The sequence below is a fragment of the Galendromus occidentalis genome, unplaced genomic scaffold, assembly GCF_000255335.2.
Source record: "Galendromus occidentalis unplaced genomic scaffold, Mocc_1.1 scf7180000077516, whole genome shotgun sequence".
Taxonomy (NCBI): Eukaryota; Metazoa; Arthropoda; class Arachnida; order Mesostigmata; family Phytoseiidae; genus Galendromus; species Galendromus occidentalis.
The window spans coordinates 48308-62400 of NW_003805504.1; the positions used below are offsets into that span (position 1 = coordinate 48308).

The following is a 14093-nucleotide window of genomic DNA, read 5'->3' on the forward strand; positions in this document are numbered from 1 at the left end:
AGGGAGCGTCGAGCGTGTGATGGATCCGAGGTGATGACTCAAAACCCGCCGAGAGCCTCCGTGTTCCCTCGACTTCTGACAAGCGTGCCCAAGAGCGGTCGTATTAGGCCCGCCTTCCCTTCATGTCGGGAGCTCCCTCGAAGTTCAAGAATCACCATCACGACCCTGAGATTTCGAGGAAGCCTCGAATTTTTTGCCGCGACTAGATCTCAGAGCTCCCCCACCTTGAAACTCCGGCCCCCTGATGGGGGAAGGGGTTTAGACGAGGCTGACTCCAGACTGGATCTCGGATCTCGGTGAGTGTCCGAGGGCTCATGATGGAGAAATATTAATGGCGGAACAACTTCAGCAAAAGGGATTAATCGTTTCCCTCCTTTCATCTGCGAATAGAGGACTCTCGTAGCCAATCCCGAGAACTTTCCTTTGCGCGAAATCGACTGCGGAAGGCTCATTCAAACTTTTGAAAACCGCGGTATATTCAGGGAGAGGGGTAGCAAGCAGGAGAGAGCGTTAGTTCGTGAACACACAACATTGGGGGATGATACGAAAGCAGCCCGGAATAGCGAACCGCGAGTGCTATCTCGGAATCAGTCTCCGAAATTAATTTACCGGCTGATTAGGTTGGGAAGCGCATCGCTCCGCCTCTGAGCGAAACGTCGCCCCGCAATCGACCCCAGCCGCTCCAATTGAAGTGACACTGAGCGATGGCGAATAAGCCGCCTAGCAGGTGAGAGGAAATTCCGGGACATCACACTTGTTCTAGAACGTCGATCCCGTCACCGAGCTCCTCGGTATGAGTGGGGGCTCCCTGCGTCGTGATTCATCGCCATGACAGGACGGCAGAGATCATGAGCTCGGGGAAGGCCCCATGGCAGAAGCGACGACGAAAATTCGAACACCAAGTAAAATCATAGTTTCGGGATGTTCTCGTAAACCGCCTCGATAATTCATTGTCAGATGGAGCGAGTACTGCGAGATGCACGAAGTCATAGAGGGGACTCGTTTTCTGCCATTCAAAACCCCGTTCAAAAGAGTGAGTGATTGTCAAGCTTATTCTCTCGGTGGCGATTTGGAGTTATTTAACAGATGCATTCCATCATTCCAGGCAGTCCTCAACCCGAAAAATTCTATTCGGGAGAGCTTCAACGCCATTGATTTGCTCAGAAAAGTCGGGAACCTGGGACTCGTCTTGAATTTAGTCAAAACAGACCGTTACTATAATGCAGCGGTGAGACATTGAGAATCCCCGTGGGGACCGATCATCGATGTTCTGAAGATCTATTGGATGATTTTTCCATTTGATGATCCCACAATTGGTGGAAGCGGCGAATGAATCACAGAAACCAGACGAATTTCAGTTGTACGGATCGAAGAAAGTCGAATATCACCACGTACGCTTGACTGGTGGAGGGAGGGTACCGTCTGGGGACGAAATTGCCGAGTAAGTTCACACTATATGACGCGCCCGACAGGGAGCCCGCACGGAGACACGGAGCCCAGTCAACTACAGTAAATGTCTTTCACATCCACAGTGTGTTCCGTCGACTTGATCGATTTATCCTCCGCAACAAGGACGATCCTGCGAAACTCATCGGAGTACATTGTACTCATGGAGTGAACAGGACGGGCTATATAATTTGTCGGTGAGTGAGGGCGCCTGATGAGGTCGGACAGTGCTGTACCTATATTCGGTGCTGAGCTGCCAGACCCCGTGGCGTCGATCAAAATGAGGATCGTATTCGAAAATCATCCTCTTCCAATCAGGTACATGATTTGTAAACTCGGATTCGAACCTGACGAAGCTATCCGGAGGTTCGAGAAGGGTCGGAGGCATCGATTCGATCATGAAGAGTACGTAGAGGCTCTGCGTACCCTGCGACCGGCAGTGGATGATTCCGCGAGGGAATGGCACTCTGTGGGAGGCCGCATAATCAGCGGTGAAGAAGAATCAGAAGACGATTTCGATCCCGACGAGCTGGAGCGTCTTGCACGGAAACGGAAATCTTCTTCCTCGGAAAGGTCCGAAGGAGTCGGAGCACTCCGTGAACACCTTTCAATCGAATTCTTCAAGACATTAGGAGTGGTAACTCATATTTGATCTCGTTCCGATCACCATAGGTCAGCCAATCACCGTGACTCCAACGGCGGGTTCTCCACGGCGGGAGCAAAACGCCGGGGACGCGAAGACGCTGATCGACCACGACGGTGAGATTCTTGACCGCTTCGATGTTGGGTCTGTCCCGGATAAATTGAGCACGGATGTGATGTGCAATTATGAAATGAAGTTAAAACCGGATCGGCTTTCGAGTTCGGTGGCCTCGCTCCGTGAGGACATTCGGGCTCCGAAATGCATTCTTCGCTCTGATAGTGATCGAAGCTACGCCTATGAAACTCCGAGCGATTAGGGGAAACTTGCCGAGGGATTCTCGGCTTTTTTCCCTGTGAAAAATTTGGAGGCCGTATTCTAACCGAGTCATCTTCGGCGAGTGCTTACAGGCCCTGGAGTTCCTCTTCTAGCTCGAGAAGTCGACGAGACGATCGATCGAGAAGTCCAGTGAGAATTTCTCGGAGGTGGGCTGAAGACTGTGGACATTGGATGTGGTTAAGTGCATGGTCCTCTGGAGCTGGACTTCTTTTCGTCTTGCTCCAGAAGAATTGTCCCCGCTCGTCCCTGTCCCGGCGTGCTTCGAAAGAGCATGTGCCCGAAAAGGGCGATCCCCGTTGACTGCGCCTTCTCAATTCCCCGCTTGCTTCCAGGGACGGCGGTGACCACAGGAGCTATGGGGATCGGAGTTCGCAAGGAGCAGAATCGAACGATCGACTCTGGCCCTACACTGGACATCGAACTCCTGGAGGGAGGTTCAATGCGCCGGAGTACCTCGGACCTCGGCATGAGGATTGGAGGCGGAGGTACTGACATGCGTCACGTTCGAGCGCGATGAGAAAGAGAAAAATAATTGTCCATAAATATATCCAATATGATATTATTCTGATAAATACGTAAATTGAAATTGCTTCTGGGTCTCTTGATCTCCGATTTGTTCGCTAGCGGCTGCTGATTCGCGACGACCTGTGAAAGGAAGCCGAGCGGTAGGACTGATTCCTGGTTTTCATATTCCTCTCGAGTTCTCTGCTTTGAGTCTCTGAAAGAATCAACGAACCCGCGTATCGATCGAGCCTCAAATCCAAGATGGAAGGAGCGATGCACCGTGCCGACGCAGGTACTCCTCGCCGGCGCTCCGTTGAATTCACTTCGGTCGCTTCGTCGCGCTATGCATCGTCTAGTTTTTATAGTGAATCTCTCCGCTTGAAGTTCATTCCAATGGGAGCGATCCTGAGCTTCTGGGCGCTGTCCCCCAGTCGGCGACTCCAGAGGGGCCATACTTCCCTCATTCAGCCTGTATCATAGAGGAGTGTCGCTGAGCAGAACCCATGCGTGATTATGAGTACGGCCGTCCACACTCTTGAGAGAGCTTGCTTGGCACCGTTTTATGTGAGGTTGATTCCCTCTTATTATTTGGGTTGACTTTTTCGACTCTGAAATCGACTCCGTCATCCTTTTTCCCTAGGCTATACTTCCTGCGCGCGTCCATCGCTCACTCGTGTTCCCTATTCAAAATCATAATCGGCTCCCTCGTGTCCTTGCGAGCGAGACTGTGTTCCCGGGAGCCCCGTTCCCAAACTTTCCCATGCTGGGCGTCGGGACTTGATTCGGATGACTACCGCTCGCGACAGGATGGAAATCGGCACGCTGCTCAAGTCGTTCTTTGCGAGCGATGGAAACGAACTCGCGGGGTCCCAGACACGCCCTGGTTCTGTTCTATGTGTCCCCATCAAGGAGTACCGCGAGCCTCACTCCACATGGCGCTCACCAGCTGACATATCCGTAGGATGGGTCCGAGAAGTGATCCTGTGGAAGCTCTGTGATAACTCCGTGAGAAGCGTGACGAGCCAGTGATGGAGTCGGCTGAGAAGCTCCGAGCATTACTGGGGTCCAGCGTGGACTTGCCGGAGCGACTCGGAGACGAAAAAGATCGCCAAACGTACCTCTTCTTCATGAAGAGTGTATTGACCGGTTTAGATGTCAGTGAACACAAACGCGACATTATCTGTGCACTCAAAGTCCTCCGCCCGTCGGATCAGCTCCGTGAATTGATTCGAGCCGTCTCGGCAGCACCCGAGGGCTTCAGAAAACTCGCCCTCGTCTACTTGCTCAGTACAATACTGACTCGAGATTTCCTGGCCAAACTCTTCCAAGAGCATCTCCCTCGCTATAGCTCAAAGATCACCTGTCAAGCACTATCGAATCTTCCGTCGAAACTCGCCAACGAACTCAAGTCTGAGCTGCCCGCTCCCTTCAGCGAAAAACGCTTCGCGAAACTGTTATCATCAGCTATTTCCGATCACCTGGACAGGATGGCTGAGAATCTCCGCCGGAATATCGACAACGATTCAATCATGATTTCAACCTTATTCGGCATGTTGGCTCGTCATCACCACGAGTCACTGGGGTCACTCGTCCCATCGATTTTGGACAGGTCGAAAGATTTCGTTTTCCGAACTGTGGCGCAACGTCTAGTCAGAAATGTTCCTGCAGAGCTAAAAGAGAATTTGGTTATACTCATTTGCTACAGAACGCCTTGCTACAAGCAGATCGACTGGCTCCTCGAAGACACCGTTGTCACGGATTCGAACATCGAGCACATCCTAGTGCAGAAGCTCCTCCTGGGTAGATATTTCCATTGTGATCGAGTCGTGCGCAACGTCTTCGGATACTTGCTGAGCTCCCCGGCGCGGAAAGCCATAGCTTGTAGAGCTGTCGTCGAAGTGTTCCATGCCTGGGCGGATAAGGTGTTGATGCGACATCAGGACATGCAGCAGCAGTTTTATTTGACCAGTGCGCTTCTGGTCGTCTGTGGATTCTTAAAGAACGGTTTCAAACTCGGTCCCCAGTCGGAGGAAGCCTGCGTCAAAGCCTGTCTCCACGGAGTGCAGAACCATCTAGGAGATCCCGATGACACGTTGAGGAACTTCGGCATGATCGTCGGACAGGAATTCGTTGGGAGCTGTGAAGTCTCAAATCAAGAAACCGGACTTTCCGATCGCACCAGGCCACGGGGAGCTCCTCGCTTATTTGGAAACCTACAAAGAAACTGTGGAAACGGGAACGCTCGAAGCCAGAGGAGAGGACCCGCAAGAGGCAACTGCTGTGGATAGCGACGACGATTCAGAGCCAGATGACGATGACGACGTCGTATACAAAATTGATCCCGCATGTAAAGTTCCTCTGTATCTTCGGGACGCTCTTCAACTTCTCATTCCCGGGAAAGACGGTGAACATTTAGAACAGATAAACATCTGTCTCGAGCATTTACCTCAACTGATCAAAAAGTATCCCCATGAGCTCAAAGATATTGCCGAACAACTCTGTAGGCTGGTGCTCTTCGCGGAAGAGGCACCGCGCGTGTTTCCGAAGATGCAAGCGTTGAAAAGAGAAGCCCTGGTCCTGCTCCTGATCCACGCTCCGCTGACGTGTTCCACGTACCTGATAGATACATTCTTCAGTATCCACGTGAATCATCGGTATCGCGTGGAAATTCTCTCGGCAATAATGTTAGCCAGCGATCGATTCACGAACGAGGACCCGAATGTCAACGTGCCCGACGGGAAGAAACCTCGTGATGTCACTGGATTGAAGGCTTCGAATATCCACAGGAATCTGGATCGACTCGTAAGCAGCGGAGGGAAGAACAAAACAGAATGGTCCAGCGACTGGGAGGATTCGTTGGAAGACAGTGACCAAGTGCTTCAGAAACATTGGCGCGAGGTTATCGAGGAAAGAATCGCCGGGAAAACTCGTAAAATCGCATCTGGAACCGAAATCAAAACCAGAGAAAATCGTTTCGGTCAGGTCGTCGGCCATTTTTTCTATCCCCTGATGAGACATGTTGATGCAGAGGTTCCCCTGAAACTCGAGACCGACGACAGCTTCCTCCTGGTTAAGCTGTTGCAAACTCTGGGCGTTTTGATGAACTCAGCCCGGAACACCCCGCAGGCTTATCAGATGGGGAAAAGCCTCTTACAGTTCTGTGGACTATTCCGCTATCACGAGCACCAGATGATTCGTCAAGCTTGTGCTTTCGCTGTTGGTTCTGTGCTCTCATCGGTTCCCGAAGAACTCTTGCAAGAGCATTTCTCCGAAGATTGCTCAGACCTTAGCCAATGGGTCACCGGTGAGATCGCAACGAGCGTCCCAGACTTCGAGATGAAACTGCCCTCGGTCGGAAGCGAAGTCTCCGCCGGACCGATAGCGATGAATTCCAGGCGGATTCAAGAACTCACTTAGAGAAGAGAACTTGGATTCCTTCTGCTGTGAATAAAATGGGAATACCTCGAGTCGAAGAGTTTTCATCATTCCTTTTCCCTCACAGTGTGCCGGAAAATGATTTCCCACGAGGATTTCTGCTCTGGATATCAGTCCACCGAGGCATCAGGGTCTCGATTCGGACATAGTTCCGGGCCGTATGGAAGTCGAAGATATTCCCATCATCGGAGAAGCCAAATCGAACGCTGCTCTCCGGTGAGACTTCTGATCGTTCTCACTTTCCTCTCCTTACCGGATTCGGAGCAGACCGGATTCATTCAGCTGTCGTCCCCGAACTTCCGTCGGACATTTTTTCCGGGGAAGCGCGCATGAATATCAGAGCCAAACTGATCGTAAGGCCGAAGGCGAAGATCGATGAAATCGCCATCAGAGAAGAACGAGAGCACTTCCTCCTTCTGAACTCCGCAAACTCGGTTCTCTCTTCAAGCCGCTCCTCGGGGAGGACATTTGTGCTGAACATATTGGCGTTAGAGAAGAGATCCGTGAAAGTGCTAGCGAGTGGGTCTGTGCTTTCCGCAAAGTGAACGTCGGTCATTTGACCCGTTTCGGTCATAAGGGATCCCGAGTGATAGAATCTCGATTCCCGATTCCGTCCGCTTGAATCATCGCGCAATGTAGAAGACATTCCCGAATGATGGAAATGATCAGCTACTCGTGCTCGTCCAATGCTTCGTTTTTTCGGTGGGGCAGCTCGCTCATCCTGATGTTTTTCTTCATGATCGTCTACTTTCCCGAACTCGTGCTGGCGCGACGAGAGCCAACGTCGATGATCATTTAGAGCGAGCTCCAGGCTGAAGACTGAGGGACTGGGGCAAGCTCCTTGAACGAAACTACAGGCCGAATTACGCGGACCGCTCTTGACGAAAGAGAGCGTCAAGCGTGTCACTACAATCCACCCAAATACCTGTATTTATTGCAACCAATGAGACATAAATCGAGGCCGATGCGATGATCTAACGCCTACTGCCCTGATTTCTCCTCAGCAAATCGACGCTCTAGTCGCACCCGCTACGCAACCGCTACCGGGGTATTCAGACCCGGAGTTGGCTCGAGGCTCGACCCTGTCAGGATGCCAAAACCTTTCTTAACAATTTCACTCATATCATAACCCGCGACATATACACCGAGTACGATTACGGACGCCACAGCGATCGTGGCGATGAACGGCGACATTCTCCTATACCAGGAGAGCCACGGAGCTCGGCAACGTCTCCTCGAAGTTCGAAGAACTGCTTTTTTGGCGAAAATGCTCTCTCGGAACATCATCTGCCGCCGCTCAGAGGGCAAAGACATCGTCTCCGTAGAGACGATTGTGTCGCTGAGCTGTGCGCTCATCTGGGGTCGTTCTGTCACGACATGGACGGGATTCTCTTTCTCATCGACCGCTGCCCCGGCCGCTGCTTTGGGAGCGCGGATATCCGGGGGTCTTCTCGACTTTCTCTCATCGGGAGGCAATCCCTCTTTTCCGCCAATCTTCCGGGCTCCGTCGGCATCTCCTTCCTTTTTCTTTCGGTCGTCTTCTATTCGCGCATCCTGCTGCACGGGAACTCCGACCTCGATCTCAACGTATTCACCATTTTTCAGTCGAGTTCTGGATTTTTTTCTACCTGACTTCATGCGCACTTAAGGAATGATTCGACGACCGATCGATGGTAGATGACGATGAGCTCGAAACCTCTCTCAGACGCTGTGGCGCCGACGGAGTCGAAGTTGCGTGGTGAGCGCTTCATGTCATCCTCCCAGGAGATCGTATCCTGAATCCTAATCCTGATCCCTCATAGTTTCAGGGGATACCCTGATCTTGCCGTCCGATCACCGCGAACCGCGAGGGAATCTTAGGGAGTCTTCGTCGTTTTCGAAGAATACTTTTCTTCGTGATACTGGTGCATGGAGCATGGATGACGTATGACGTACGAGTGACCCCTATCTTTTCTTAGGGAGTATGGGGAGTCTGTCCGACTTTATTCGATTCAAAGTGCCGAAGCTCTCCTCCCCGGGGCTGTGAGGAACACTCCGTCGTGAGTCGTGAAGCTCGACCGCTGGAACGCTGGATGCTCCGCGCCCGGGAAGCGTGGTGTTCCCTGCGACGTGGCGGCTCGAGGAACATCAGCGTCAGTTCAGCACATGTGAGGATTGAGGACCACAGACCTCTCCTTTGTCCGTCTCGTTTCATTGAGGCGTGGTTCTTGACCGGGATCGGAGCGCTAGCCATAATTTCCTGCAGCGCGAATCGATATCCTAGCTCGGAAAGCCTCAGCGTTTCTTTTTTGCTTCACGGACGGGTTGGCTATAGCGTCTGTATATTCTGCTCGCAGTACCGCCGGGAAAAGATTTTAGACAAGTTCTCGGGATATCGCGTCGAATTGGTTGACGGGGAGTTATCTCATCCGGTCATTTGGCGTTCCCACGGTATGCGAACAACGAAGCTCAAAGAAATCTCGACTGAGGACCGAGGACTCCCGCCTCGCGAAGGCATTCTGCCGGAATGTGGTCAGAGAGCTCCGGTAATTTATGAAGCCCGATATGGACACGGATCGAATGAACTTGATCTCTCGGAAAGTTCACCGCTGATTCCGTCGTGGAAAGTCGACAAACATCATCATCAATCGATACGCATGAATGTAATGAGAATTTTCCTCAGAGTTTGAAAAGCTGACAAAAGTTACCGGAAACCCAGCGGCGGGAGCCTACACGAGGTCGAGCGCTGCTCTGTCCGAAGTTGTAACAGAAGACGTGGTTCCAGCCACCCTTCTGAGCAAAGCGCTAGAAAAGCCTATTGGATTGCTCGGATCAAGCAGGGGGTGCCGTTTAATCAGTTTCGCAGTGCTCCTCCTCCTAGCGGTGAGCATATGGAGAGACTGGGACTCTTCGCAGAAACTGCTCGTAACGGACGGTGAGATACTTCTGGCTCCACATATGTATGTCAAAATTATCGGGTCCATCCAACTTGACGGATAGAACCTCACGGTAGTTTCTCCTTCACGATCCGGTGATCTCGGACTTCTTCGGCATGTTGTTCCATGAAGGAGTACGAGAGCAACATCGCAGTACAAGATTTCAGCTTATCTTTCTGTCACCTCCCAGATCCGGAAGCGTCAGAGATGCCCGAGGAAAGATCCACCGGTTCGTACTCGTTTCCTCGTTCCAACGCGCCCGGAAAGCTCAGACGGTGAAGGACACCTAGCTGGACCTCGTGATATGAGGACTTTAGGTCTGCGATAGCCGTCCGTATGCATGGCCGTGGTTCATTGTTTAGGTCCTGAACCGCCGCTGAGTTTTATGACGGAACTGCCGGGAAACTTTTATATCACTTCGCAGATGCTGCGCACCTGGATGAATATTTACGGGCTTCAATAGCGACAGCGCTTCAGGAAACAAATGAGATAATGGCGGAAACATTCAATGGCTCATATTGGAATGAAGAGTTGAGTCGTCTCAAGTGGAGATACAACATTTATGAATCACGATTGTCTTTGGTGCCGCTGACCAACGACTCACTGACTATCGATACGAACTGTGAGGAATCATTGAATCATCTACAGTCCATCCGCGAGCGATTTTGAGACCTGCTACATTTTAATTACCGAAAATATTTATTCGTCGGTCCAGCTCAGCCTAGAGCCGTGACAGGGGTCTTCGGACTCGAAGGATTGGCCTTGGAAATCAAACATTATTGCGGTTGGGCCTGGAAAGAATATTCTTGTACAACTAAGTCGAAGCTGAGAATTGACGTGGCACTGGTGATCCCGGACTATTCGGCGGAGCTCCCGTATCTGAAAACTTTCGATGTGAGTCGTCCAAAAAGGAATTGTCTGTCGTTTCCTCGCATGCGATGGTGCTCAAACGAATGGAATCGGCTGATTATGAAGTCAACTAGGGGCGAGAACTTCGTTATTTAGTGCGATAACTCGACTAACCTAAAACGGAGCAATATATTCAAGGGTCGGGTCGAGGACCTAGCATTGTGCAACTATGATGGTCGGCCCTCATGTTTTTGGCTTCCAAGTGTCAAAGACACACTCGATGCACTTCTTTCGTTGTTCCAGCTATATTTGGATAGCTACTTGGGGGTGTTTAAGGAAGTTTTCGAGGCCACTCTGAGGAAAGTCAGGGACGGATGATCGCGCGTTTTTGGGGAATCTTGTGAATACGTCGAGCTTTCATAGTTTGTACCATGGAGAAGTCTTTAATCCGTGTAAAAAATGAAAACGAGTCCCTCTCGCTCCGACACAGTGTTTTTCGATCGAGTAGCGAAGGCTTCGAGAAATCCTCCTCGATAGATAGATCGTCCCCTTCCAGTGCATCGGAAGGGCCAAGCAGAGCGAGACTTCCTCGAAAATAAACTTACCCGCGTTCTCCGCATCATCAATAACTCATTGTCTTCATCAGCCTTCATATTTTACGCTTAACCCGAGAGATGCGATCCTGGCGGCGAAAAAGGCAGGGCAAGATCCTCCGCCGTTCGCGAGCATTTCTCATGTGGGAAGTCGATCTCCAGCTCATGAATAGACACGATCGGGTGAAGGAACCGGCCCCGAAATACAGACCCCATCCGCGTCGAAAGTTCCGCCCGATCTTGTGAGATTCCCTAACCAAGATTGAAACTCTGGGTGACACTGACAATAATCCTGAGGTGCGTCGAGACTCGAGTTCACCCCTGTCAGGACCCCCAGCTCCTACGGAACCGTCTCCGCTCCTCCATGCGCCCGATCTTCTCATTTGATCAGGGCCAGTCGCCGTCTATTCCCTCAGAAGGCAGCGTGAATTTTGAGTGACTGTCGCAGTAATCCGCCCTCTATCCGGAAAACGACAAGTCCGTCCCCGTCGGATCGCCAGGCGTGTCTACCCGGAGGAGTTCCTGTCTGAACAGGATTCTCTAAGGAATTCCCGCGAAGCAGCTATGCCGCCTCCCCCGCAGACGATGATTCCACTGTCCTTACGAGGAATGGGACCTCGCCTCAGGACATGGACTCGAGGAACACCGTCCCCGACAAGGCGACTGTGCGCGCCGAAGATTCTGACCTGACGGTGACTATGAGATGTGGAGATAAATAGCTGTTTGAAGCCTTAAGTGTCGCAAACAACGAAACACCTATTTTTAAGCGGAGAGACATGCCTTCACTGTCTTTCAAAAAAGGTGAAATCATTCTCCAAGAGGCCCCGTACGCCGCAGCTGTCAATGACGTGTCTCTGCAAACCATTTGTGCCTACTGTTTTGAAGAAGCCACTGTGGAGCCCTGTTCAAAATGTAAAACAGTCGGCTACTGCTCCAGAGAGTGCAAGGTAACATCATGACTCCTAAGAGCGATGATCGGAGATGATTTTCCCTCAGTCCTCTGGGTCCAAGTTCGTTGGATTCTTCGGTTCCCTACTGGCTGCGCTCTTAATGACTTTCATTCCTCTGCGCAGCGGAAAGACCACGACGACCACGCCATGGAGTGTTACGCGATGACCCACGAGAGTGCTAGGAATCTCGACACCGAATGTCGTCTGGTGATCCGAGCCATCGCGAAACACCACCGAGAGTTGGCGAAAAATTCAGTCAGCGTCGGAAACTGGTTCGGGATCAAACGTAGCATCATACATCTGCTATCGCACCTTGATCACTTGGTACAAAATCCGAGAAAGTACGCTGAAACAGCAGCAAAAGCTAGACGAATTCTCGCCGTGATTCAAGACAAGGTCCCATGCACGTACGAGGAGGTCCTCGCCATGATCATGCGGATGAGGATCAACACCTTCGGGGCGTCGACGTCCACTGGTCTTCCTAGCGTTGTGGCAGTTCATCTTGCCGCGTCGAAGTTCGATCACTCGTGCGAGCCGCAGATTCCCGTCACGCACTTATTCAACAAGCGCAAAATTTGTTTCCGGGCTGTCGAAGATTTCACCTGTGAGCGCGAAGACCTCAAAATAAGTTATTTGCCACCACTGATGAGCTACCCTGCTCGTCAAGAGCGTCTGCTGAGCCACTATTACTTCGAGTGCGGCTGCCAGAAGTGCTGGGACGACTACAATGCGGGAGCGAAAGAGGACTGTCCTCCTGAAATCATCGAAGAACTCGAGACCCTCCTGGCCTGCGGGGATCAAGACCAGATCTACGAAGAGGGAACGAAGATTCTCGAGAGAATGACCGGACTGCCCGAGGATAACTACTGGGTCTATCAGCTCCGCTGCGCCCTCCAAGCGGCTGCTTTCGTTCGCGGTGAATTCTATGAGAGCCTTCAGCACGGATACCACGCCTTCATCGTCACTCCCGCTGCGTCGTACCAAGCCACAATTCTGTACAGTATGTACCTCGCGCTCCATGAGCTCGGCTGGAACCAGAAATCGCACGAGCATCACGATTACTTCGTAGAGTGCGTCAAAAAAGGCGAGCGTTTGTTCGATGTTTGTTTCGGGAAAAGACACACCATTGCGTCCGAGCTTCGTCGTGCCGTTAGAAGTATGAGACTTGGCGCTTGAGCGATTTCCCCAGACTCGGAAGTGTCTCCAATAAATGTAGTCCGGATACAAGTCTCTCTCACCCCAATTCACTGAAACTTCCTCGCACCGAGAAAGTCCTTCTCTAGGATTAGAGCTTTCAGATATTGAGACCGATACCGAAGCCCACGAAAAATTTTTGGGGGATACGAGACCTTGCGAGTAGTAGGTCAGATATTACCTGACCCTCCTCGACTCTTCGAGTAGGGTGGCAGGAGTAATTCGATGGAATGTGCATGAAGGTAGGGTCCGGTCTACATCTAGAGGTCGGTCCTAGAGAAGAGCCGCGGGCAAGGGGAAGACGGATTTTCTTTCAGACTCGAAGGATTTTCGCGGTCGAGCGTCATGGAAACGAGGAGAGTTGGCATTCGGCATTCTTTATTGGTAGTGTTGATAACAGAGTCATCAGGGGTTACTCAGAATTCCCGCTAGCGAGTGCTCTTACCCTCAATCTCTCCGTCTCGAGCGAGAAAGCTTTTCAAAGCCTGTGAGGCCCGGTACGAAACATAGTACTGAACCGCCGCGACTAGCGTCATAATGATCAAGACGAACAAGCCAACGTCGCGAAGACGTTGTACTTCTGTTGCGATGGAGCATTCTTCTCTTTCGAGTCCGGTGCGGCCGAAGACAAATTTTTCGAGGGAGTACTTTTGGACTTCGTATCCGAAGGCATCGCTTGAGTAATTTCCGATTTGGGAATGTCCAACTTGACAACGTCCGACACGAGAGCGCCTACCTTGGCAGCGCCTATCTTGAGAACATCCGATTTCGAAGTTTGCAGCACATCGTTGACTAAGCCTGCGCCTTCCATGACTCGTTCGGTAGTTCGGTCGGTAGGCTGACGAGGGAAGTGTCAGAGTTCGACCCGTTGTGTTTTCGACGAAATTCGCAGAGTCGGTCCGCGTCAGCGTCTCAAAGATGGCCATGAAACTTCCTGCAGCGGAAGAGCATTCCGAAGGGAATTATCCCAGTGCAGGGATCAGTGCGCGGCCGCTAGGAATCTAAAATGGCGGAGCGCAGCCACAGCAACTTTTGCCATCATTCCAGAGTCTTGAGTTCAATTCCAAGTCGGAACTAATTTTTTTATTTTTTCTTCTCTCTTTTACTCATTCTTTATTTCGATTATCATTTATCAGAATATCAAAGAGGTCGACGGAGATTCAATTGAGCGATTTATTACTGAATATGAAGATGCTTGATGATGAATAGATGATTGAAACAGAATTGC

General features: G+C 51.3%; 3 protein-coding genes across 3 annotated transcripts; all 3 read left to right on the forward strand.

Moving 5' to 3' along the window:
- Nucleotides 1-499: 499 nt before the first annotated feature.
- LOC100898333 (RNA/RNP complex-1-interacting phosphatase homolog) lies at nt 500-3013 on the forward strand. The gene is made up of 9 exons (XM_003747318.1): nt 500-727; nt 958-1033; nt 1106-1228; nt 1359-1441; nt 1533-1643; nt 1765-2019; nt 2119-2205; nt 2497-2571; nt 2758-3013. The coding sequence occupies exons 1-9, from the start codon at nt 705-707 to the stop codon at nt 2915-2917; spliced, it is 993 nt and encodes a 330-aa protein (XP_003747366.1). The 5' UTR covers nt 500-704; the 3' UTR covers nt 2918-3013.
- Nucleotides 3014-3957: 944 nt separating this feature from the next.
- Nucleotides 3958-6346, forward strand: LOC100901322 (telomere length regulation protein TEL2 homolog). The gene is given in 2 exon segments (XM_029112576.1): nt 3958-5058; nt 5060-6346. Coding segments are annotated over 2 exon segments (2388 nt in total).
- A 5151-nt stretch (nt 6347-11497) lies between these two features.
- Nucleotides 11498-12847, forward strand: LOC108864788 (histone-lysine N-methyltransferase ASHR1-like). Its single transcript, XM_018640999.1, has 2 exons — nt 11498-11668; nt 11795-12847. The coding sequence occupies exons 1-2, from the start codon at nt 11498-11500 to the stop codon at nt 12845-12847; spliced, it is 1224 nt and encodes a 407-aa protein (XP_018496515.1).
- The last annotated feature ends 1246 nt before the right edge of the window (nt 12848-14093 follow it).